Genomic DNA, 25,018 nt, shown 5'->3' with positions numbered 1-25,018 from the left:
GTTTTTGTTGATGATGTGACTGTACTTGAAGTTTTGAAGTTTCAAGTTGCCTACGTACATTTGGTTGAGGAGGGATCAAGTCATGACGTAGTTCAAAGGAATGATGGATTATTTTTTGATGGTTTGATGGTGATTTTGATTTTTTTTTTCTTTCTATTTTGCCATACACAGTTTATGCTTTTGCAGGCCAAAAGCGTTGGGTGTCACCTTTCAAGCTCATGCGAAATGGGTTGTCCGAAATGGGCTACGTGAGGCTAAGTTAGCGAGAGCGTCCGCCATTTGATTTTCTTTTCTTGGCACATGTTCTAGTGTCACGGCCTCGAACTTTTGTAGCAGTTGAGTTGCTAGCCAGAAGTATGGGACAAGATCATCTTTCCTCATTTCATATTCAGTCAAAAGTTGATTGATTATAAGCTTGGAGTTACCATACGCTTATAGCGTTGTGATTTCCATGTCAATTTCCATTTGGAGTCCAATAATCAGTGCTTGGTACTTAGCGACGTTGATGGAGCACACCTTGCTTAATTGAAAGGAGTAAGGTAATACTTGTCTTTGTGGTGACATGAATACTATTCCTGCCCCCGCTCTGTCTGCTCGTGCAAATCCATCGAAGAACATTGTCCACGTTGGGAAGATGTCAATATAGAACACACCTCCTTATCTAGCAAGTCGTCCGAGATTTTCTAATCGGCTGGGATTGGATGATCGGCAAAGAAGTCTACTAGGGCTTGTCTCTGAACGGTTTTAGCTAAGACATAGATGATCTCATGTTGGTTGAGAAGCAACGTCCATTTAGCTCGTCACCCAATCAGAACCGGCTTAGACATAATGTACTTGACTGGGTAGGCTTTAGCAACCAAATGGATGGTGTAATCAAGCATGTAGTGTCTAAGCTTTTGGATGGCAAAGACTAAGGCAAGGCATATCTTCTCAATTGGTGAGTAGTTAAGCTTGGCACCAGTGAGGGTTCTACTTAGGTAGTAAAGTATTCTTTCCAATGGAACCTTCTTGTGCGGCAATGTATAGTATGAGTAGCTTTCCAGGCACGTGAGCTCTTAAAACAGGTGGGTTTGCGAAGTTCCTTTTTATGCTCTCAAAGACATTGCAACATGCGTCATCCCATATGAACAAAGCAACCTTCTTCATAAGTTGACTAAAGGGTTGATAACGTCCAGCGAGGTTGGAGATGAAGCATCTGATGAAGGCTAGCTGTCCTTGTAGAATTTTCATCTCATGTAAGTTCCTTGGTTCGAGCATGCTTTAGATGGCCTTGATCTCTGATTGGTCTACTTCAATGCCACAATGCTTGACAATGAAGCTGAAGAACTTCCCAAAAGTGATGCTAAATGCACACTTCAACAGGTTTATTTTAAGGTTGTAGTGTTGTAGTTTGTTGTACACCATTCGTAAATCCTTCAAGTGATCGAATCTTTTTTTGGTCTTAATAACTACGTCGTCCACGTAACATTCTACCTTTTTTTATAGCATGTCATTAAAGATCTTTTGCATTGCACGTTGATCTGTAGATCCAACATTCTTCAAGCCAAAAGGCATTACCTTGTAGTTGGAGATACCTTTTGGAGTACGGAAGGCTGTTAGTTCTTCGTCTTCAAGAGCCATGCAAATTTGATTGTATCCAGATGAGCTATCCACGAATGATAATGCCTTGTGGCCAATGGTTGCGTCCACCATGATTTCGATGATTGGCAAGGGAAAGTCATTCTTCTAGCAAGTATCGTTGAGGTCGCAGATGGAAGTTCGATCTTGACCACCAATATGATCAAGTGCCGAAATTCTGGGTTTTGAATGATTCAGCCTATCAAAGATTGACATTCGAGGGGTGGGTTTAGGCTCCTCTTGATTTTGTTCAATGCTTACACTAATGTGTTGAGCGCTAATGTTTTTCACTTTGCTTGAAATCTTCACGGGTGTGTTTGGTGTGAAGCTAAGTCCAGCTTTATTGTTGTCAACTCCGAAATCATGCTCTTTCAACTTCTTTTGAGTCTCGGTGAGGTCACGTTCTTCGTCGTTGACGGTGTTTGCATTCTTTTTTCCAATATTTGAAAAGAAAGATAAATCATACCCAACCTTTCACATAAGTTTGTAGTTGTTTGGGTTGAAACCTTCTTTGGTCCTCTTGGTTGGAAAAGAGCTTGGTTCTGCCCTCTTTGGCAGGGGTTTTACAAAACCTTGTGGTGGTTTTGAAACTTTAGCATTTCCTAGATGTGTCAAAGGTAAAACTCCATTGGTCTTGAACAGCTTTACATCATTATGTGCAGTTATGTGTCGGCTTTGTTTGTTCCAATTTCGAATGGGGATTGCCCATTCTTTCTTCTGGACATTGAGATGTATCAAAAGACAGGTGTGTTTGGTCATTTTGAGTGCATCACACTTCATTGGATTGTTGTGGGCTTAATAGGTTCATCGTTGTTTTTGATTAAATATGGCATTACTTCCCTTTCTTGTTTCTTGGACACAGCTTGCTACTCTTATTTCTTAGGTGCAGCTTTGTCTGTGGATTTGATTTCTATTGAAAGAGCTTTGTGCACTATGTCTTCATCCATGTAGAACTTGGCGTCCGTAAAGTGTGATTCAGCTTCAGTGAATGGCTTGGTGTCTCCTTGTATCACCTTTACTCATTCTCGGTAAAACTTTAAGCATTGATGAAGGTGGACGACACTACTTCATTCTCATGGATCCAAGGTCTTCTTAAGAGCAAACTGTAGGAAGTTTTGCATCAATCACATGGAATAACGTGCTTGATTTGAGTTCGCCAATGGTCATCTGCACTCGAATCATGCTCATCGTTCTTGTCCTCCTTGGTTAAAACCTTGGATTAGGAGGCGGCTTTGAGATAGTTCATCCACCTTAATGCCGATTGTCGTCATTATTGACTTTGGCATGATGTTTATGGCCGATCCACCATCCACAAGCATGCGATTAACTTTGTGCTCCCTTATGTACCCAGAGATGAAGGGATGACAGTTGTGAGGCTTTGATCCCAGCAACAAGTCTTCGTTAGTGAAGTTGATTGCGTCATGTGGTGCACAGCATATGGTATATTCATGCGGCAGAAGCTTTAAGCCTTCATCCTTGCTTACTTGCACCTCATGGTCGTCAGGGCTCGCCAAGACCGCTACTAGTGCTTTTCGCATCTCCTTGGGCAATCGTAGTGCTTCCTCAATGCTAAAGTATGTTGGCAGGCTTTCTTTGTGCGTAAGGGTCTTCTCTTCCTCGATGGCGATAGCTTTGCCTCTTAAGGGCTCTTCTATCTCTACTTCAGCCATGTAACAGGCAATGGTAGTGCACTATTGGAAGAAGTCCTTCAAGAAGTACTCGTGATGTACCAAAGATTGCTTTTCGCACTAGGTATCGACACTATGAGTTTTGTGTCATGCCTTCTAGGTTAACAAATGAACCTGCAGCTTTCATGGATTTGATGAATAGAGTTTTTAGACCATATCTTGATGGGTTTATGATTGTGTTCATTGATGACATCCTGATCTACTCCAAGAGTAATGCTGAGCATAAGAAACATTTAAGGAAGAATTAGCTATATGTGAAGTTTAGTAAGTGTCAATTTTGGCTAAACCAAATCAGTTTCCTCGGGCATGTGGTCTCAGCTGAGGGAATTAGTGTGGACCCTCATAACATTTCTACAGTGTCTATGTGGGAACAGCCAGGGAACATTATTGAAGTGAGGAGTTTTTTGGGATTGGCTGGCTATTACCGACGTTTTATGTAGGATTTCTCAGCAATCGCCTTGCCTCTTACTAAGTTGACTTGGAAGGGGGTCAAATTTGAATGGGATGAGAATTGTGGATGGAGTTTTCAGGAGCTTAAAAATGTTTTACTCATGCCGCTGTCCTTGCTCTTCTGGACAATGACGGTGAGTTTGAGATCTATAGTGATGCATCATTGTCGAGATTGGGTTGTGTTCTGATGTAGCATGGGAAAGTCATTGTCTATGCTTCCAGACAGCTTAAAACTCACGAGAAAAACTACCCACTCATGACTTGGAACTCAGAGCAGTACTTTTTTCTCTAAAAATTTGGCGATATTACTTGTACGGTGATAAATGCCACTTCTTTACCGATCATAAGAGTTTGAAGTATGTCTTCACCTAGAAGGAGTTGAATTTGAGGCAGAAAAGGTGGATGAAGCTCATTAGTGACTACGATTGCATTATTGAGCATCATCTTGGTCATGCAGATGTCGTAGCAGATGCACTTAACTGGAAATCCTATGGATAACTTGTCACCTTTCGAGCTATCCATGTTTCGCTATTGTTTTCCCTTTGAGAGACTAGCGTTTTCGTGACACCAGATTCACATGAAGCATTGTTGGCACACTTGCAAATTAGGCTTGTCATGACAAATTTAGTTCGGGAAGCTCAGGAGCTCAACCAACAATGTGTATACCTAAAGGAACAGGTGCATAATGGTTCTAGACGAGATCTGAAAATCTGGAGAGATGGAGCCTTGGTGATGGGAAATAGGCTGTTTGTGCCTAAAGACAATGAAGTGGCAAAGAAGGAAATTCTTGATGAAGCCCACATTTCGGCATATGCCATACATCCGGGGAGTACCAAATTGTATCACAATATCCGTCCGTTCTACTACTAGTATGGGATGAAACGGGATGTGGCAGAGTATGTGAAGAGATGTATTATTTGCCAACATGTGGAAGCGGACAGACATAGACCTAAAAGGTTAATGTAGAATCTACCTATACTAGCGTGGAAGTGGGAAGACATCACCATGGATTTCATGTATGGTTTGCTGAACACACGGTCAAGGTTTGATAGCATTTGGATGATTATGAATTGACTCACCAAGACTACTCATTTCTTACCTGTTCGACATACCTACACACTAGAGAAGTTGGCATAGTTGTTCATCGATAATATTGTTAAACTTCATGGTGTACCTATCACCATTGTTTCAGACAGAGATCCAAGATTCACATCCAGATTTTAAAGAGAATTCCATGACATCATGAATACTCAACTGTTATACAACACTGCCTATCATCCATATACCAAAGGTCAATCTGAGAAAGCAATTCAGACTTTGGAGGACATGTTGAGAGTATCTGTTCTCCAGTGGAAGGGTAGTTGGGATGGCTATTTGCCATTGATCAAGTTTGCCTACAACAACATCTACCATTTTAGTATCGGTATTGCACCATTTGAGGCACTGTATGGGAAGGTGTGCCGGAACTTGTTATGTTGGACTGAGGTCGATGAGCTGGTGTTAATGGGGCCAGAAATTGTCGACACCATTACTACTAACATCTAGTTGATAAAGATGAACTTGAAGGCGTCACAAGATCGACAGAAGACCATTGCAGACCGACATTCCAGGGATCAGAAGTATGAGATTGATGACTTTGTCTTTCTGAAGTTGTCGCCCTAGAAAGGTGTGGTTCATTTTGGTAAGAGAGGAAAGTTGAGTCTTCGATATGTTGGCCCCTACCGAATCACATAAAGAATTGGTGTGGTCGCTTATAGATTGGAGCTGCCACCATAGTTGTCGCAGATTCACAACGTATTTCATGTTTCCATGCTTCAGAAGTATGTACCGAATCCCTTACACGTTATTCGGTTGGAACCGTTAAAGGTGAGTCAGGACTTGAGTTATGTTGAGGCACTAGTGGCGAACATCGACCGACAGGATAAAACTCTAAGGAATACAGTCATTCCGTTAGTAAAAATGTTGTGGAGAAATCATGCAGTCGAAGAAGCAATGTGGGAAACGGAGGAACTGATGAGAAGTCAGTATCCGTACTTATTTATTTGAGATTGTAATTTTGGGGATGAAATTCTTTTAAGGGGGTAGATTATGAAACCCCGTCCCACTTTTATTATACCTTTTTAACGTCGAACATTTTCAAACATTTGGTTGTCTTTTACGATTATTATTTTGCGAACCATGGGACCCATATAGGATTTTTGTCGCCTACCCCCTACCCAATTTGGATCCTCTTTTTGGATTTCCTCCTAACTCTCATTCTCTCTTTAGCAACTCTCCCTCCCCTTTTTTCTTTCACTCATTCTCTTTTCTTTCTGCTTCCCCAAGTACACTCTTTTTTTTAGCTCACACACTCTTTCTTTCTCGCATATATCTCTCTCTTAAGTCTCTCTTTTTCCCTAAGGACACACCCACTCACACCACGTTTGCGACGCCACCCGCCACCATCACCCTCACTCTGTGCTCTTTCTCTCCCCCTTCTCCGTGAAGCGCAGAGCACACCCATTGAAACCCAACACACCCAACCCTCTTCGCAATTCCGATGGTTTCAAGCTCATTTTCCAGCCACTTCCTGGCCATGGCGAAGGACCACAAAGGTATGAATATATTCCTCTCATCTTTATCTTCATTGTGGTAGGTAAATCGTAGGGTAGGGTTATGAATTGGCGTTGACCGGAGCTCGTGAAGCTTCAACCTTCTTCCTTAACGAAACCAGGTCAGCTAAACCTAAACCCGAAAACCTGTGTCCTCTAGCCCAAAGCTTCGGGCCGAGCTTTCAAGCCCAAAACCCTATTTTAACCGAGGTCTTTGGGCCGTGCAAACTCGGGCCTTCAGCCCATTGAACCTTAGGATCCCAAGCCCAAGCCCAGGATCCCAGGTTGAAGCCTAAACTTAGTCGAATTCTAGAACCTAGGCCACGCATAAGTGGAGTGTGGACCTGCGTGTGGGCACGCATGAAAGGCTGCATGTGCCAGCATATGGAGCACACGCTTCTCCATCAGAGGTACTATGCTCCGCCGTCGTCCACGGTGGCCCTGGCAACTTTTCCACCAACTTTCCAGTGACCCATCTTGGCGCATGGGGGTACCCAAGGTTCCTTCTTATGTTTTTCGAAGTCCTGAATCCGTTTATGACGTCTGCTTTCCAAAATTCAATCATTATGGTAGAGTTTTATTAATTGGACCCTTTATATGCTTAGGTGCATTTATTAGCAGCGATTATGTCCTTCCTATTTCGCACAGCTCTTCGACGACGGAGTATCTGTGAGTAGACCCCTTCAAAAATGCATATTTTACTATTAGAAATGCCTTCATGGAAATCATGATTTAATGGTTACATTTTATGAAACATTTATGAGTAAGCTTGATTTACACTTTATGAGATATCATGCTTTACTGAGAATATTTTGGAATACCATACTTTATCGATTTTCTTCTTCCTTGTAGTATATATGATGGATGACTATATACTACAAAGATGTTTTGAGATATGATGTTTGAGCTATTGAGCTCCGATGAGATATATATATATATATATATATATATATTATGTTCAATGATTTTTGTGCTTATCTACAAACATAAGAGTTTGGAAATATTGTGTTTGGAAATATTACTACAAACATAATATTATGTTTGGAAATATTATGTTCAATGATTATGTTGTTGAATAACTATGTTAGTATTACTTATATATCAACTTGGTCTACTCATGTTTGTTTTGCGCCTCCTCAGGACATAGGAATGAGGCATACGATCCGAGCTACGAGGCATTTCCCTACCAGTGATATCGTGTCATCCTCTCTGCTTTTGACACCACTTGTAATAGCACTTTGTATCACATCTTCCGCTTGTCTTCTGAATTAGATGTATGCTCTGAACATGTCATACATTATCACTATCATTTTATTGATGACTAAATATTATTATATTATTTTGGTAAGGTTTGTATTTGAATATTACATTATGTAGCGTAACAAAATTGTTATGCATGTTTCACATGTTCTCGGCATATGCATTCATTAAATGGCTTGCATCACACTCGGGTGTCGGCTAGCACGTGGGCATCCTGCTGTCCCCCGAACATCGGGATCGGGGTGTGCCAAAGGTTATGGCATGCTAGGGTTTTCGGAAAATCTATTACTTATTATGCTATATGAGTTTTCTAAACTGGGGGTTAGTACGTTGATGTATAACTGTTTTAGTATTACTATATATATAAACTTAGTCCACTCATGTTTTGTTTTGCATCCCATCATGACTTAGGAATGAGGCATATGATCCGAACTACGAGGCATTCCCATATCAATGAACTTGTGTCCTCCTCTCCGCTTTGGACATCTCTTGTAATAGCACCTTCTATTATACCTTTCGCTTGTATTGTGAATTAGTAGTATGCTCTAAACATGTCATGCATTATCACTATTATTTTGTTGGCAGTTGAATATTATTATATTCTTTTGTAAGGTTGATATTTAAATATTTCATTGCGTAGTTACGCGTGAAATTTATATGCATGTTTCACATGTTCTCGGCATATGCATTCATGAAATGGCTTGCGTCATCTTCAGGTATCAACCAGCACATGACCATCCCATTATCCTTCGGACACCGGAATCGGAGCGTGTCACCAAGCATGGCAGATTTAGCACAAATCTAGGTGTGGAAGACCGCTCAGCCACTAAAATGGCCAAGGAGTGCATTAACAACATGAAATCAAGCTATCAAGGGCGCTTTCAACCCACCACAACCACAAGGACCAAACTAAATCCACTGATCTATCCCAAAAAAAGAGCGAAGAGAGGAATTTGGGAATGACATTCCATAAAACATGGAAGGTTGCTCACTAATTCATGGGTAGAAAGGGGAGGAAGGGTTAGGTGCAGTTAAGGCTTGAAAAGTAAAGGCGAATGAAGAGTAAGGGAGAGGAAGGAGGGCTGCCACCAACCTAAAGCCCTAACAAGGGATCGCGACTGGAGATAATTTGTTAAGGTTTTTGTTGTTGTGCTATTTTAGTGTTCACTTTCTTGGTGTAATTAATTTAGGTGACTTAATTAGTCCCGGCACTCCATAGTTTGTCTTTTGGTTCATGTGTTCTTTTTTACTTTGGATTGATTTGTTTGTGTTCTGATGCGTTCCGCGGTTCTACTTGCGATTTGCTTTCTACATGACAGCTACTTCGATGGTCACTAGCGAAAAATGTACGACAATTGAGAGGAGGGGGCTGCTTTTTATTGATGGAGGTTAGTTGTTGATCTTGACTTAGGAAGAAACGATGTCGGAGTTCAGAGCAACTCCACCCCTAAGACTTTGCGCCAGCACCCAGCCCATTTATCCACTTCAGTGAACAGTAATAGACCCTAATGAACAGTAATAGGCCAAAGCATCTCCACCCCAAAATAAATGTGCTGGCACCCAGTCTAAAAATGCGCTGGCACAAACGATCTCCACCCCTACAAAATGCGCTGGTACCCAGTCCATTTAAAATATTAAATAATTTTTTTATAAAATAATAAATAAAAAAAAAGTTTTAATTTCGGATAGGATTTTTAACTAATCTCGTCACGCCACGTGTCATTATCCGAATGTACTATTTTTTGAATAGATTTCCGCTAAGATTTTCAACCAATCCCGACAACCCACGTGTCACTTCCTGTTTACAATAATTTAGGCAAGATTTCGATAAGATTTTTAACCAATCTTGTCACGCCACGTGTCATTATCCGAACGTACTATTTTGTAGATAGATTTCTGTATTTATAGAAAAAAAAATTAATTTTTTAAAATTTTTCTGTATTTTTAAAAAAAAATTCACAATTTTTAATTAAGTTTTAATAAATTTTAATGTTGTAATTAATCTGGACCGTTGGATTTGAAAAATAATCAAATCCAACAGCCAACCAGCTGCCACGTGGCCAACGGTCAAATTTCTGACCGTTGGGCCTTTTTTTTTTTTTTTTGGTGAAAAAAACGTGGACCGTTGATCTGTGATCGGACGGTCCAATTTAAAAGTCAAATTTAAATTTTTTTTACCGTTGGAAATCCAACGGCCTACAAAAACTAGCTGTTGGAAATCCAACGACTCTGAGGAGGGCCATGTAGCCCTCAGCCGGTCCAAAAGCCAGTCCAATGACTCTGAGGAGGGCCACGCGCCAGCCTTTTGGACCGGCTTCTGGGTCTGTCCGAAATGGGCTGGGCTGCTGCCTGGCTTGGGCTGGGTGCCAGCCTGTTTTGCGGGCTGGAGGTGATGGACAGAGTGCCAGGCTATTTTTTTCACTTGGTGCCGGTCCAAATGCCTTGGGCTGGAACTGCTCTCAGGAAGCATTCAGCAACACAAAGCACCAAACTTGCTCCCGGCTTTCTCTAGAGTGACCACCTGCGCGCTAGTAAATGAAAACCCCCTCGACTGAATTAGAGACTATAAATTTTTGAAAACTTTAACGAAAAATTCCTAATACCGTTCATTTTAACGAAAAATCATATTTTTACACTAAAAGTCAATTCTGGTACTATTTACTTTACCATTTATTTTGTCCTTATCGTTAAAACTTAAAGCTTTCAAACGCTTTTAATTAGTTTTCTTTAAATTTTTTACCATGACAATTTTCACTCCGGCTTGTAGTTTAGCATTTTTTTTCTCTTATTTATTGTCTTCAGTTTGAATGTGTTTATTCCGCTATATCCATTTTGTCTTGGGCTGAATGTCTAACTTTGTAGAGTTTGTTCTTAAGTTGGGTCTAAACAAAATTTTCCCCTGTTCATACTTATTAGTCTCAATCACTCTTCTTTATTTATGATTATTGGGTTATATAAATCAACATAAATAACGACGTAATTAAACATATGTTTGCAAGAGAAAAAAAAATAGTGTATGTTCTTTTTATAGGCCAACTAATTATTTTAGCCACTACTTAGAGCATCGACAATGGAAAGATGCAAATTTAAGTTATAAACATCGTATTTGAATCTTACTTTACATTTCTGAAAGTTGTAAATAAAATTTATTCTTTAATAGAAAAGATGCAAATTTGAAATCTTATTTATTTTACTCTAGATCACTAGCAAAACCACGTCCTAAGATATAGATATACATCTCATTTACATTTTTTAGCAAAGATAAATAATTTACATTTAGTAATTGAAGAGCTTTGTATCTAAGAAAAAAAAAAGTATAAAATGCCCATTTGAAGGCAATTCGTACTTTTAATAGAAATGTTTTTAGTACTACAATCTATAGTGATTCAGCCCAAGAAAAATTTTAAATTCAAAACTCATAAATGATGATTCGTAGCCCCTTCTTTTTTTCTTTTTTTTTTATTTTTTTATTTTTTTTATTTTTTTTTATTTTTTTTCTTTTTATTTTTTTTTTTGGTGCTAGCTCATAATCAGTTTATTCCCCATTCGATTAATGTTAATATATCTTTTGTATGAAAACAAATTCTAACCGAAGCTGAAGTTGAAAATACTAAATTGCACCTGAAATAAGATCTCACGAGATGGCGGTGTTTTGGTGCAAAATCTTCAAACGTACTGTATCGGTACTAAATTGCCCCACCTTGTTTTGATTAAATTGTTTTTTGAATCAATCCAGAGAGAGAGAGACGATACAAGCAAAAGCAAAGAAACGGATGATTACGTTCAATTACTAACCTCTCAATCACCTCACGTTTTTCAGAACTTCAGATCTTGTTGTATCCATTCAGTGCTTGAACTCTACGCCAAATCCAGTTGCTACTTTGATTTCATAGAGACTTGGATCTGTGGGTGAAACTTGAAACTAGGTTTTGGCTTGGGGACATGTTCAGAGATGGGCTTGGTGGGTTGGTGGTGATGCAAGAAAGATGGAATTTAGATTTAAAGTAGAGATTTGGAGAAAATGTTGGATTTTGTGCGTGTTTGATTTTGATGGGACTTGAGATTTCATTCTGAGGTTAGGTGAGGTGACTATATTTGTTCGAAAGGGCTTCGAGTCGGAGGACAACATGTTCTGGAGGGACCGTCAGAGGGACAACAAAGACCAAAACGGTGGCGGCGGTCCGCCTTGTGGCCAGGTTCGAGTGCTCGTTGTTGGCGACTCTGGTATTTCTTTCTTTTTCTAACTTTTGATTTTCTTTTAATTTCTTTGTGCGTCGGTTTTCCCAATTCTGATTGATTACTTTCTTCTTGATCCTGCTCTATGTAATTTGATGAAGAATATGGATAGTGAGAATAAAGTTTCATTACAACTTTCGTACCAAATTGTTGTAGATATGAGTTTGGGGACAGGACAGTTCTGACCACAGTGGTTGCTGCTCTCTGAACTAGTTCGATGAAAGAATAATTGGATTAACAAGTACAACTGTGCTAAGTTAGCCGAAGCAATTGAACTCGGAGGCTTAAGTGACCCCCGAGAGTCGCTCGACATGGAATTTTAGGAACTTGAATAATAGATATCTACACATTTCATTTGTGGATTGAGAAAGTTCATATTACGTCTTTGGACCTTGAACCAGCATGGAATGTTTCAATCATGGAGTGGTTCTGTATGCGTTAGTTTCAAGTAGTTTTATCAAGCTCAAATTTTTATGTGCTTTATTGTTAAATTTATATCATCTTAGCTTACTAGAAGAGTAATTGCTTAAATGTTTATGATAATGCATTGCTCAAATTAGTAACTGGTAGGCAGAATTGGAGCCCTATAAACCTGTAAGTTAACACCCACTAATGTGTGTAAAAAAACAATTTTATAATGCATCAAGGAGGATTTTCTTTATCCAATCTCTGCTTGGTTGTACATTACATCTCATAATTTCAGTTATAAGTATCAAACTTTGTCTTTATATTGGTGGCATATTGGCAGGTGTTGGAAAAACTTCTCTTGTTCATCTGATTGTCAAGGGTTCTTCCATCACACGTCCTCCTCAGACAGTAGGGTGTACAGTAGGTGTAAGGGTGAGAATTTACCGTTAAGTTGATTCTGATGGGATATTGAGAACTATTGCTGAACTTGAAGTCTAAATAATTGTTTACCATTTTTCTGTCCAGCATACTACGTACGGAAACTTGGGTACCTCGTCAAGCAGCATTAAAGGTGATTCCGAGAGAGATTTCTTTATTGAACTCTGGGATGTGTCTGGACATGATAGATACAAAGAATGCCGGTCTCTTTTTTATTCCCAAATTAATGGCAAGTTTGAGACCTCTCTCCCTCTGTAAACATTTTAGTCTCCTGGCAAATACTATGCATGTTAATATAAGTAAAAGCAAAAGGCCGTGACAAAATTTTTGCATCTCTTGTTGCATCCATGTTCTATATGCATAATGATGAAACAAGCATGAGAGGTGTTGACAAAGTTTTAGTGGTAAGTCATGGTGGTATACAGTTACGATCAATATGATCGTCCGCAATTTATTTCCTATCAAAAGCAAAGGAACCAGCATGTTGCAGCCAGATTTAGATTTTTCAGCTCATGATACACTTGACATTCATATGCAGGTGTAATCTTTGTTCATGATCTCTCCCAGAGAAGGACCAAAACTGGCTTACAGAAGTGGGCAGCTGAGATTGCTGCAACTGGGACATTTTCAGCTCCTCTAGGATCTGGAGGTCCTGGTGGCCTTCCTGTCCCGTATATTGTTATAGGTAACAAAGCTGATATTGCTGCAAAAGAGGGTACAAGGGGGAGCAGTGGAAATCTTGTTGACGTAGCTCGGCAGTGGGTTGAGAAACAAGGTTTGCTTCCATCCAGTGAGGAACTTCCATTGACTGAGAGTTTCCCTGGTGCTGGAGGCCTTATTGCGGTAAGCAGCAGGTTTTTTGTTCTTGCTTTCCTTCCTACCTTTTTTTTCCTTGTTTATTGATTGACGCTGTACACATTATAATAATGAAAATGAAATTAGTATATGGTAACTTAGCATTCAATGAATATGGTTGTGGTCATATGAGACATGTTTGTAGGCAACTGACCTTGTTTTGCTGTCTCATTAGGTACATGGCATTAGATTTTTAGTATGAGGTTTTGCTTTAATAATCCAAATGACCTAGAAAGTGAAAACTTTACATGTATTTCAAATAGCTGTTGTATCCTAAGTAGACAGAACTTTAATTAAGTTCTATGGTACAAAATTAAAATAAAAGAGAAGAGATTCCAACTCATTCCTGATTCTACACACATAAGCGGGAAATCACAAGAACTCCGATTCCTTTCACTATTAATGTTAAAATCTTTAAGTAGCCATTTAAATTTCTTTTTATAGCACCATGTGTATTCGAATCACTGAAAATCAATGCTTTAAAAGGCGAAGGCATAGGCGAGACGTTTCTTGGATAGCCCCGCCTAGGTGAAAGCCTTGAGGTGTGAGGCGAAGCTTCATGGGACCTAAAGTTTTTGATATATATATTGTATTATAATTATATGTATATAATATAATCCTTTTTAAAACAAATTAATCAACAATCAAACAAACAATCAAACCGACCAGTAACAAAATTGTAAACAGAATACTAAAAAACTTACTTGAATTTTGAAACAAATTGAGGTATGAGATTGGGGTAAATTGAAATATGGGATTGGGGAGAATTTAGGGTTTGAGGAGTTGGCGAACTGAGGATTGGGGAATTGGGTGAATTATCAATGGGAAAATTGGGTATTAGGATGGAGAACAAGAGGGGGGACTTGCCGGGGGGTTTAAAAAAAAAAGGTGACTTGCCCAAAATGATGTCATTTTGGGCCAAGTCACTTAAAAAAAAAATAAAAAGACTTGGCCAAAACGACGTCGGACTGGGCCAACTCATTTAGAAAAAAACTCTTATTTTCTTCTTTGCAGTCGTCTTCTTCCTGAAGATGCCATCGTAGCACAACACAGAACCAGCCCAGCCTTCGACTTTGAGGGTCGCAGGAAATTTTGAAGCAAGGATCACTGCTGCAAATACATGTGAAATACATTTAACCACTCTTAAATAGTAAACGTGATCATGTAACATAGGGATTATCTTAATATAACACATAGAATACATGTATGAATTGCCTTTATCGCTACAAAAAAGTGTAAGGTACTTATGTCTTAAATATTAAGGGCTGTGATATTCACACCACCCCCCACCACCCCCCCCCCCCCCCCCCCCCCCCCTCTCCTCCTTTTTTACTTCCTACACTCTTTTATTTTGTAGCTGTTGGATTGAGTGAATTAAAGAAGATCAAATGACATAAATTAACAAGGGGTGTGTGAGAAGTACAAGGGGTTGTGTGGATAGCACACCCCAAGTCTTATTGTGCTTGGGATGGCCTTATTTTTTTACTCTTCAAGGCTTCTGCCTGCTACTTAGTTTGCTTTTTTTTCTTTTATTCGTGTATATATATGGGGAAAATGTTATCTTTTAGGCTGGCTGCTTATGTTTATAGATTGTGAATATGGGTCATTGCTCAAGTTGATACTTTCCTGCATAAGTGGTCCAAATTCACCATATAAGAGAGAACACCGTAGGTTCAGCCATGACATTTGGTAGATGTCTATGATCACTAAGAATTCATTTTCTGCACGTGTAAGAATTCATTTTTGGTTGGTAGTTGTATCCATGACATTTGGTAGATGTTATTAGATCACCTTTTGTTCTTTTTTTAATAAGAGAAGAGGAGATAACATATGGAAATGGGTAGGTACTTGTACTTGAATAGGTTTTTCCACAAAGATGCTTGGGTTGCAAGGTCAGAATAGGATTCTTATTCTTTTCTGTCCTATTTACATGTCATTTACTTGGGAATGAGGTTGCTTATGTTATTCTAAATTGGTTCCAAAATCCCGCAGAAAATGTTTTCATTTATAAAACGCATCTATAAATTGGTCTTAAGTTTGGTGCTCTGGGGTTAGAGAGAAGGTCAATTCTTGGATGTAATAGGCCAAACTTATTATTTTGACTAGATTGTGGATCTGTTCTCATGAATCAACGAAGTCATTGTTTTCTGTCCACAAAAGAAAAGGTTTAATTCTTGATGGGGAATATGATTGTCACGTTGAGGAATCGTTGGTAATGTAGAATTACAAATGGTTGTTAATCCATTTATTATAGCTGTAGTTATTCTACATTCTAATATATGTTGGTCTATTAAACATCGACAGGCTGCCAAAGAAGCAAGATATGACAAGGAAGCTGTGATGAAATTTTTCCGTACGGTCTGTATTCATGCCCTTGCTGTTAGCTTTTTCTTTTTGCCTTACGAAAGATATCCAACTTTTGTCTCGGTTGTTTCAGTTGATCAGAAGAAGATATTTTTCCGATGATTTACCTGCACAGAATCCATGGTCTAGTTCACCAGTACAAAGACCTGCACAGACTCTAGATGAAAATTGGAGTGATGAGGATCATTCCTACAGGAATGCCAGGTAGGTTCAGCCAGTTACATTGTTCTCCCCAACTTGCTTCATTTATCATCATCGTTAAATAATTTATGGCGGGTATGCTGGATCACAAGTGAGATGGTTTTCATGTTATAAAATGTAAACGGCAATTGATTGCGTTTTGGTGTTCAGATGCGTAATTGTTGTGGGTCCTAATCTATAATTGTTTCTTCATCATTTCATCTATAACTGTTTAGAATACTAATCTATATCAATGGGCATGCCAGTTATATGCCAACACAAGTCATGATGTTTTGAATACTAATCTGTAATGGTTTGTTCACCATCATCTCTCCTCACAATAGACTTTTTTTTTACTGTCTGGACGAGTGATGTTTCTTACCAAGTGTTCTCTGTTGGCAGCTTGCGTGCTGACCCTTACAAGTACAACATGCTCCCTCCTCTTCCAGCGCAACGCAATCTGACGCCACCTCCCACGCTTTATCCTCAGCAACCAGTTTTGGTTTCTGAAAACTACAGCCTTCCTAGGTTTTCCCATACTAGTTACTCAGAAATCAGCAGTGCAGCCAGATCAAAGCGCCCCGATATTAATGTGTAATTGTCATTGCCTCTGGTTAATGTGATTATTGTTTGCATGAGTGACTCTTGTGCATGTGGCCAAAGTTCGTCCCATTTGTTTCAGTTGTAACTCCTCCATTGATTCTTTTACTCTATAGGTTTTCATTGGAAGCGGCTTTTGTTTATGGTTTAGTGTGTATTGATTGATTCATCGACCTGAGAAGTACAGGCAATTCTTTTCATCAAGTTCTCTTTCTTTGCAAATTCTTGTCAATTATTTAGTGTTGGAGACATTTTTGTCATCTTTTCTTTTCGAAATTCTCTTTAACTGGCTGGTAAGATACAATGAAACATATCACATATATTTTGCACACATCACTCACACGTCACCCAATTTAAACATACCTTTTGTTTTCTTTAACTTGAACTTATTATTATTTCATTGATATGAGAGAACTCATTTTTTTGTTCGAGTCTTTATATTACATGGTACTAATTGAAAACATACGGAAGCCCTCCCCTTCCACTGGCATAACCTACATAAATCTTCTATGGCCAGGTACACTCTTGATTTGTACCACAATTTGATGTATAACACCGGCACATCATCCTATAATTGTGTACAGCATAAGCATCACGTAACATCTTTCGTAGATACTTGAGAGCTTGAACTGAAACAAAACCTGATCAACTACTTCGATTCAGTTTCAGACAACTTCCTCCTAAGATCCTTCAGAGCGTCAACAACTTCCGAATCAAGATTGTGTTTTAATAACCTCCCTTGAAAAGATGTAGACCTGTTTTAAGGTAAATGAGAAATCATTTATCATTGGAATCAAACTGACATTTTCTCTTTGCTGACCAGCAAACAGTAGGACATTCCGTTAAAAAAAAAAAAAAAAAAAAAAAAAAAAAAAAAAAAAAAGAAAAAAGAAAAAAGGCAAGAACATGACACTCAGTATCTTCCTCAAATCCTCAGAAAAGTTTCATTAACATGCCAAGTTTCATATGAAATACAACTAACCTATGTTCTTCAAGCATCCTTTCAAACTCCTTCTGTGATGCTTTAATCTATACAAAAGAAATGAATTTGCATCAACACAAACAGTGGTACATCAATAGGGAGATTCATACGTCATATTATAGGCACTCTAGCCCTACGCATTCTCTCATCCCGTTTAACATAGTTCATACAACATTAAGATTTAAAAATATTTTGTGTATCGCATTTATTTTTCAAGGAAAATTTGCACAAACGCCACTTAGAGTATTAGGGGTGTGCGCAAATACTACCCAAACAAAAAAATCTTGCCCGTTTACCAACCCAAATTCTAGTGTAGATGCACCACCTCTATCAATTTCTGCTAAAAATTCCATCAAAAACTCATCGTGTATTGCGCATTTGAGCACTGTTTCAAGTATGTTCTCCCCACTCTCAGACCCCTAGACAACTTGGAGTAAAAATTTTGTTATTCAAGCATACAGAAGACATGTCCCAATAGCTTTAGTCAACTGAATTCCTACCCTAAGTCATCTAAAGGGGTGTTTAAGTGGGAAAAAACCCTTAAAAAATGGCTCACATGTGTTGCAGTCTTGCAGATGATATATTTTGACTATACACATGAATTGAAGTTGAACAACCAAACACATAAAACAATGAGACAGTACAAATGCATAACATGATAATAGGGATTACAAATCTAAAGAAACTCATAAATCATTCCACTCTGACAATTACACACTAAGGCGTGTTCTGAATAAATCTAACAGTTACTAACATGTGGATATTAGGACAATAGTTTAGAAGACTATTGGACATCATTGGATTAAAAATAATCACCTCTGAAATCAATGCCTTGCAACTCCAAATGAAAGCCCCCTAAAAGATAATAAAAGATAAGGCTGTATAAATGATCACATAGATTCTTATTCACGACTAGTTCTTATGAGTGACCAAGAAACATAGGAGAAAGATCAGATAATACGCTTCGAGGCATGAAATAATAATTCTCTTTTTTTTTTTTAAAGATAAAAATAAAAAGAATGAGGTTGCAAGAGTGCTGTACTCAATCATGGAACAATATTACTAGTATAAGAAAGGGAGTTTTAACAACAAGCCCATGGTACCGTTTACTTTAACGAAAAACCACATTTTTACACTAAAAAGTCAATCATGGTACTATTCACTTTACCCTTTATTTTGTCCTTATCATTAAAACTCAAAGTTTTCAAGCCCTTCTCATTAGTTTTCCTTATAAGAAAACATGCAAATAATGGAATTATGAAGGGGTATACTTAAAAAAAGATTAGTAAATCACAACTTAGACCCAGCCAGAAACTCAAGATTCTGACTGCAATTGGTATGCTGCACAAGCAGAAAAACTTGTGGCAGCCAGAACGGGACTTACAGGGAAATACAAATATATTATATGCTTATATTTTCTGCACTAAAATCCGACCTCCTTGATTACTATAATAGTTTAACAAAGATAAAAGTCCAAATTTACTAAACAGGTCAACAAACAAATCTCATTTATGCAGGGTTATGAGAACACATACTGCTCCATGTGCTGCATGCTGCTGAATATGATCAGAGGTCACAACCCAAACTTTAGGGCACCCATCCTCCCTTAAGGCTGCAACCTGTTGCGTACAGAAACATCACAAGTTACAGATCAAGAAAAAGAGTAAAGAAAAGAAAAGAAACTACAGATAAACAAATTCTGGAGTGCAATTCAAAACGGTATTTTTAACCCATTCCAGGCCTAAAGCAGTGCACAAATGCAGTGGTGTACTAGAAGTGATATTCAGGAGATCAAATTATTTCAATATTTTGTACTGCATATATGATGTAACTCTTTGTTTACAGATTACCAAGTTATATTTAAGAAATATGAGACCCTTAGATTAGAAGAGAAATTGGGGCCACAACAACCGAGTATTTCCCTACTTCACCCATAAGGTCGTGTTCCTGTCACTGATGCTATACATGGTAATAACCCTTTTATATATAAGAAAAACCTTCTCCTTAAAACTGATGCCCTTATATTTCTCCATCAAGCCCTTCAACAAATATTATATTTTTGTGATAGTCTTACCATAACAAAAATGTTTATGATGACCCTAGTCATGATAAAAATAATAGAGCCAACATAAAGAATCACAAAAATGCACAAAATTTTATGTGACTTGGGAAAATCCTGCCTACGTCCAAGAAGAGTATCTGACTTCACTGTAAGAAAGAGTGAAACAACTATGAGTAATCTACTCAAGAGTTAATCCCTGACTCAAACTTTGTACCAAATTCCGCACTCTTCGTACACCTTTCTCAAATTCCTAAGAAGAACCCAGTCCCCCATTCGTGACTCTAGATTCTTAGTTGCGGATGACTAGAATGATTTCCAAAGCTCCTTTAATAGTCTCCCAAGTGAAGATCTAGACACTCTCCTCTTAATGCCATTGACTTGAGAATTATACTGCCAACTACATTAGAAAAAAACCTCTTTCTTTCCTAGATAAATACTTTGCATATGATAGTTGTCCTCCATTAAGGAGGGATTTAATCAAATATAGGGCACTCTGGTTATTCCTGGTTGTTGAGAAGAAACTTTAGAAAGGGGGAAGAAAATCATTATACTTCATATTCAAATGAAAGGAGCACAAAAATTTACATAAAATTGCACTTGTACCAACTCCAGAAATTAGACCTGAATTTCGTAATCAACTCCACAGACTGTTAACCAACCATCTAAGCTTGCAGCCAGTATAATCATCTATAATATACCCCATAACAGTTGGTTTAGGTCCCAGGAGCAGATTCTTGCATACCATTTTGAAAAAGAACTTTAGAAAGGGAGATGAAGAACATCGAGTTGCATACTGAAATGAAATGATTAAACACAATTTACATAAAACCCTAGGACATAAGTTCCTATGGTAACCAACTCTACAAACTAGACCTAATTTTAAGCTATTATAAGCCAATAATCAATCATTAAGCTAAATTTCTAATAACTGCTCATAGCGATGTTGAAAACAATCGTCGCAATATAAAATATTTCACACATTTTGTTTTCTTTAGCACTCTCATGTATTAATCAAACAAAAGAAAATGATGGAGTCGTTGAGCAGTCTTTCTTTTCCATTCTACTTTTGCCACCAAGCTTTGTGTAATAGATGTGTTTAATATACTAAGGCCCGATTTCCCTAAACACCAAAACCTAGCCACATTTCCCTTAACAGTGACTTCTTGCTTCTAAAACAACAAAATTACTGTTGTTTGGGGAGCCAAAGACAGCACCCTTGACCTGGGTTCCTTTTTTTCTTTGTAATTAAAGCGTGAGGCGTGGGCGAGGCGTCCAAGGGATAGCCTGGCCTAGGCGTGAGGCGTGAGGTGAAGCCTCACAGGACCTAAATTTTTTAATATATACACTAAGCATACACATATATTATATTTAAAAAACGAAGATAATTAGTCAATAATCACCCTGAGCACACACATATATATACATATATTATATTTTATATATATATATATATTATATATATGTATATATATAAAATAGAGGATAAAAAGCACAACGAGCACACATATAACAATGCATGCAGATAGCACACACATCCATTATATAAAAACATAAAAATCAGAAAGGAAAAAAAAAAAAAAAAAAAAAGGCTAACAGACGATAGTGCAAGGAAGAGGTGTGAGGCAGTTAAAACGCTACCTAAAATTTGGGTTTGGGAGTTTAAAAAAAAATAAAAATATAATATAACATAATATTAAAAAAGCAGCCAAACAGAAGCCTGGACGCCCTGAGGCGCGCCTCCACCACCTAGGTGGCTCCAGCGACGCCTTCCGCCCACTCCCTCAAAACAGAGGCGGCAACCCTCACGCCCAGCCTCAGAGGGTGCCTAGGCGCGCCATGAGGCGAGCCTTTTAAAACATTAATTTCTGACCTTTGACCCTTCACTTTAAATCTTTCACCGCAATCCTTACTGCCATAAAAAACTTGCAAAAAAATACCTAGCTAGTCAAGTAACTCTAATATATAGTTATATACCAAGCTGAAAGATCCTTATTAGCTTAGATATTCGAGCCTACAACATCTCTCTGTCCTGCATCACATATTTTATCTCTTAATAAAAGATGGGTGCCCTAGTTCAAATGAAAAATAAGCAAGCATAGGATTTTGTGTTACCCACAAAATAGGAACCGCAAACTCAAATCAGTTAAGCAAACAAACATTTTTCTTTTACTTTCAAAGTGAGAAAAATTCTAAAGTTGGTTTCAGCTTCAAGTTATTCCTCACCTCTTTCTCAATCCACGCATCAGCACAGGTTTCACCTGAGTATACTACATCAACACTGCAACATTATGAATTCTTAGGATCACAATTCCTTATATGAATTTATATAGTGCCAAGGGGACTTAAACAAATATATAAACTAACTGCTGAGTGTAACATTTCTGTTTAAGTTAAACAACGATGTTTCAAGAAGTCAAACTTCCCATTTAGTATGACCTTGACCAATTGTAGAACAATATAGTAACTAATACACCTATTCTCCCACCAAATAATAAATATAAGAGGGAAACGTCTCTGGAGAATCAGAAAACAGAAACCTATTTCACCTATCAGCAAAAGTTCACTAAAAAAAAAGGTTAGCTATTTCACCTAGCAGCAGAAGTTCACCAAAAAAAAGGTTAATCTCTTAAGGTGTCTAGAGAGGCAGCATAAAAAAATGTTTGTGAATTTGGTTTGTGAATGTGTTCCTGAATCTCCTGTTATCTGATTCAAAATGTCCTTAGACGGGGCCCATAAAATGAAAACTGTTAAAGAGGCACAAGAGTTATTTGGAAAAAAAAAATATTATTTTCGATCTTCGATATAATCTGACCTTGTTTGTAAGAACAATGCCACCAAAAATGATTTGTTGGATACAAAGAAAACAAAAAGGAAATTCTTCCCTTAAGAAAACCATTTCAAGTAGTGATTCTTTGAACTCGCATTGAAAACTCAGCTGCAAAACCATGTTAAAACTCTTAATTGTATTTATCCTAAATGTCACGCATCAGGTTTAGTCAAGATTTGAGATGTTCAAGATGTGACCGATGTCACTAGATTGCGTGCATTGCATATGCTTGACGCCAGAGCATTCAAGTCATTTGAGGTCTAGATGTTGAAGATTAAAGCCAGTCCACACCAGGCTTATCAACGAAATTTTAAAGTTATAACACAAGTATACTGAACGTGGGCAAAATGAGGAACATGCACACGAAAAGGGAAGTAAGATAAGGTGCAGTTTTACTCTGCCATCTTTACCCTAAAAAACCAAAAGACAAAAAGACAGTTGAAGCAAAAAGAAAAGCTTTTCATTAGGTAGTAAATCACAATATGTCAATATCCAAGTTCATAAACTGTACCCATTAAAATCTTCCTTGTGTGTGGGGAGTCCAGACATCATGGCATCGAATACAGCTACCACTTTCACCTCTGTAAATGTTCCAGAAATAAATAGGTGAGTTATGGAAATTCAGATATACAAAAGACAAAGGACTTCAGGAAAGCCATTTCATTGAAATAATTTAACATGGCACACATAACATGAGCCCTGCAGAACGTTACCATACAATATTTCTTACAAATATGATACTACAGAAAAACTTGCTATTACAGCTAAACCCTGAATATAGAACCTAAAGTAAACAACCATACCTCTCAATGAAGCTAAGTTAGAAAAACCACAACTCAAAATTTAAACTCATATCACGGTAGCTAATACGTCCATCATTAAAAAAGAGAGAGATTTCCCCAAGCTCAGCTGAAACTGATGCCCAAAGAGACGCTAGTATCTAACTTGGTCCCAGATTTCATCTTCTCGGTCCTGAAAACTCTTCTACAAACCTCCACCCAGATGTTCTGAAAATCTGCCAGTACCGAGCAACCCAACAAAGCTCTAGCTTTTTTCTCACTCAATTACAAAACGTACTCACAAACACCATGTAGTTACTAAAGACAAAACAACACACAGCTCGGCCTTTGTGTTCTTGTTTCCACCCTTATTTCTTAAAGAAAACATTTGACAGCAGTCTATGAAAAATGGCTCAAGCTTCCTAAATCCAGAGAATGTTTATTGAATAGGTAGAAAGAAAGTGCAAACCTCTTAGCATGCTGAAAGTAACAAGTTCATCGATTAACTTTTGGCGAGCAACATCAAGTCTCCCATTTATACAATGCTTCTTGAGCTTGGCCCAGTAACCGCAGACGTTATATCCATCAACAAGCAAGACGGGCACAGCAATGTCCCAACCCTGGTTAGTACTGTGAAAAGGAAAAACAAAATATAGGTGAGCTTTGGAAGAAGCTTAAAGGGGGAGAGGAGGGATGAATGAGAGAAGAAAGCAGAGAGTGGGTGGTGGTGGTGGTAGTAGTACTAATAGAGGGTGGTGGTTGGATCGCGGTAGAGGTCAGGGTCTTGGGAAAGCTGTTCCTTGGGGACCTTCTTTCGGCGGTATCTAGTAGAGTGCTTAGGTGTGCTAGACTTTCTGTTTTGGTAATCCTACAGTTCAAGTACAAGTAGTTTATTTACATTTACCAAATGAATGATGAATGAGAATGGAGAAATAGTAGTAGGCAAACCTTCCATAACTTTAAAAGCTGTAAATTCTGCCTCACATTTGATGTAATCCTCGGAGGAGTTGGCGCCTCCGACCCCTATTAATCATTATTCAATATTCAATTTCAAACTAATAAATCAGTCTTATTATTCGCCAGGCCAGATTGATTACACAACATTTTTTGAAAATTTGACAAAGAAACAAGTAAACATGCAGAAAGAGAGAGAATACCAAAGGAGGAGGAGGCGATGATTGTTGAGACTTGTTCTTGCCCTTGGCCATTACAACAAACTGAAACTGGGCACAAGAACAGCCATAGCAACCTCGTGGGCGTGGCAACTGAAACACTAAGGACGACCATGGCGCCGATTTCATTTCATGGACTCTCAATCTCCCGGCTCCTCCAAATTCCAGTCTCGTCTTCTTCTTCTTCACTACTCTCTCTCTCTCTCTCTCTCTCTCTCTCTCAATGTCTCTCTCGCTTCCTTCCTTTACTGCCCAGACGCAGACAGACTCCCCACCTTCATCCGAACCTCCCACGACATCCAGCCCCCTTAGCCGCCACCAATCTTTATCCACTTGGCATCTTCCTTTTCTTTTCTTTTTCTCTTTTCTATTTTTGTTTTTCCCTTCCTCCGCCCATAATTTGTTGAATCTTTTTCACCGATTAGCTTGCTCGAAAGTTATCAGTTTGTTTCTTTTTTCACGGATAAACACTTTTTTAAACGACTAAAAGTGCATCGGTGAAAATGTTT

General features: G+C 38.3%; 2 protein-coding genes across 4 annotated transcripts; one reads left to right on the top strand and one right to left on the bottom strand.

The window, feature by feature from the left end:
• Positions 1–11,242: 11,242 nt before the first annotated feature.
• Positions 11,243–16,887, top strand: LOC103941654 (small GTPase LIP1-like). Of its 2 annotated transcripts, none has more exons than XM_048587318.1 (7): positions 11,243–11,830; positions 12,591–12,682; positions 12,776–12,821; positions 13,227–13,531; positions 15,848–15,901; positions 15,981–16,111; positions 16,490–16,887. In XM_048587318.1, exons 1-7 carry the CDS (start codon positions 11,734–11,736, stop codon positions 16,683–16,685), a joined length of 921 nt encoding a protein of 306 aa, XP_048443275.1. In that variant the 5' UTR covers positions 11,243–11,733; the 3' UTR covers positions 16,686–16,887. The 2 variants fall into 2 exon arrangements, with proteins under 2 accessions (XP_048443275.1, XP_048443274.1); XM_048587317.1 differs by having other exon boundaries at positions 11,255–11,830; positions 12,776–12,917.
• A 169-nt stretch (positions 16,888–17,056) lies between these two features.
• On the bottom strand, positions 17,057–24,761 carry LOC103941655 (uncharacterized protein YacP). Of its 2 annotated transcripts, XM_009351858.3 has the most exons (10): positions 24,495–24,761; positions 24,286–24,360; positions 24,081–24,205; positions 23,807–23,967; positions 23,070–23,139; positions 21,955–22,009; positions 19,205–19,288; positions 18,486–18,524; positions 17,670–17,716; positions 17,057–17,442 (listed from the first exon to the last, which is right to left on the bottom strand). In XM_009351858.3, exons 1-10 carry the CDS (start codon positions 24,636–24,638, stop codon positions 17,337–17,339), a joined length of 906 nt encoding a protein of 301 aa, XP_009350133.2. In that variant the 5' UTR covers positions 24,639–24,761; the 3' UTR covers positions 17,057–17,336. The 2 variants fall into 2 exon arrangements, with proteins under 2 accessions (XP_009350133.2, XP_018501607.2); XM_018646091.2 differs by lacking the exon at positions 18,486–18,524.
• Positions 24,762–25,018: the final 257 nt, after the last annotated feature.

Source organism: the organism of the source record quoted next, unplaced genomic scaffold, assembly GCF_019419815.1.
Source record: "Pyrus x bretschneideri cultivar Hongxiangsu unplaced genomic scaffold, Pyrus_bretschneideri_v1 Contig265, whole genome shotgun sequence".
Taxonomy (NCBI): Eukaryota; Viridiplantae; Streptophyta; class Magnoliopsida; order Rosales; family Rosaceae; genus Pyrus; species Pyrus x bretschneideri.
The sequence above is the reverse complement of the archived record's forward strand: the minus strand, read 5'-3'. Positions and strand labels throughout refer to the sequence as shown.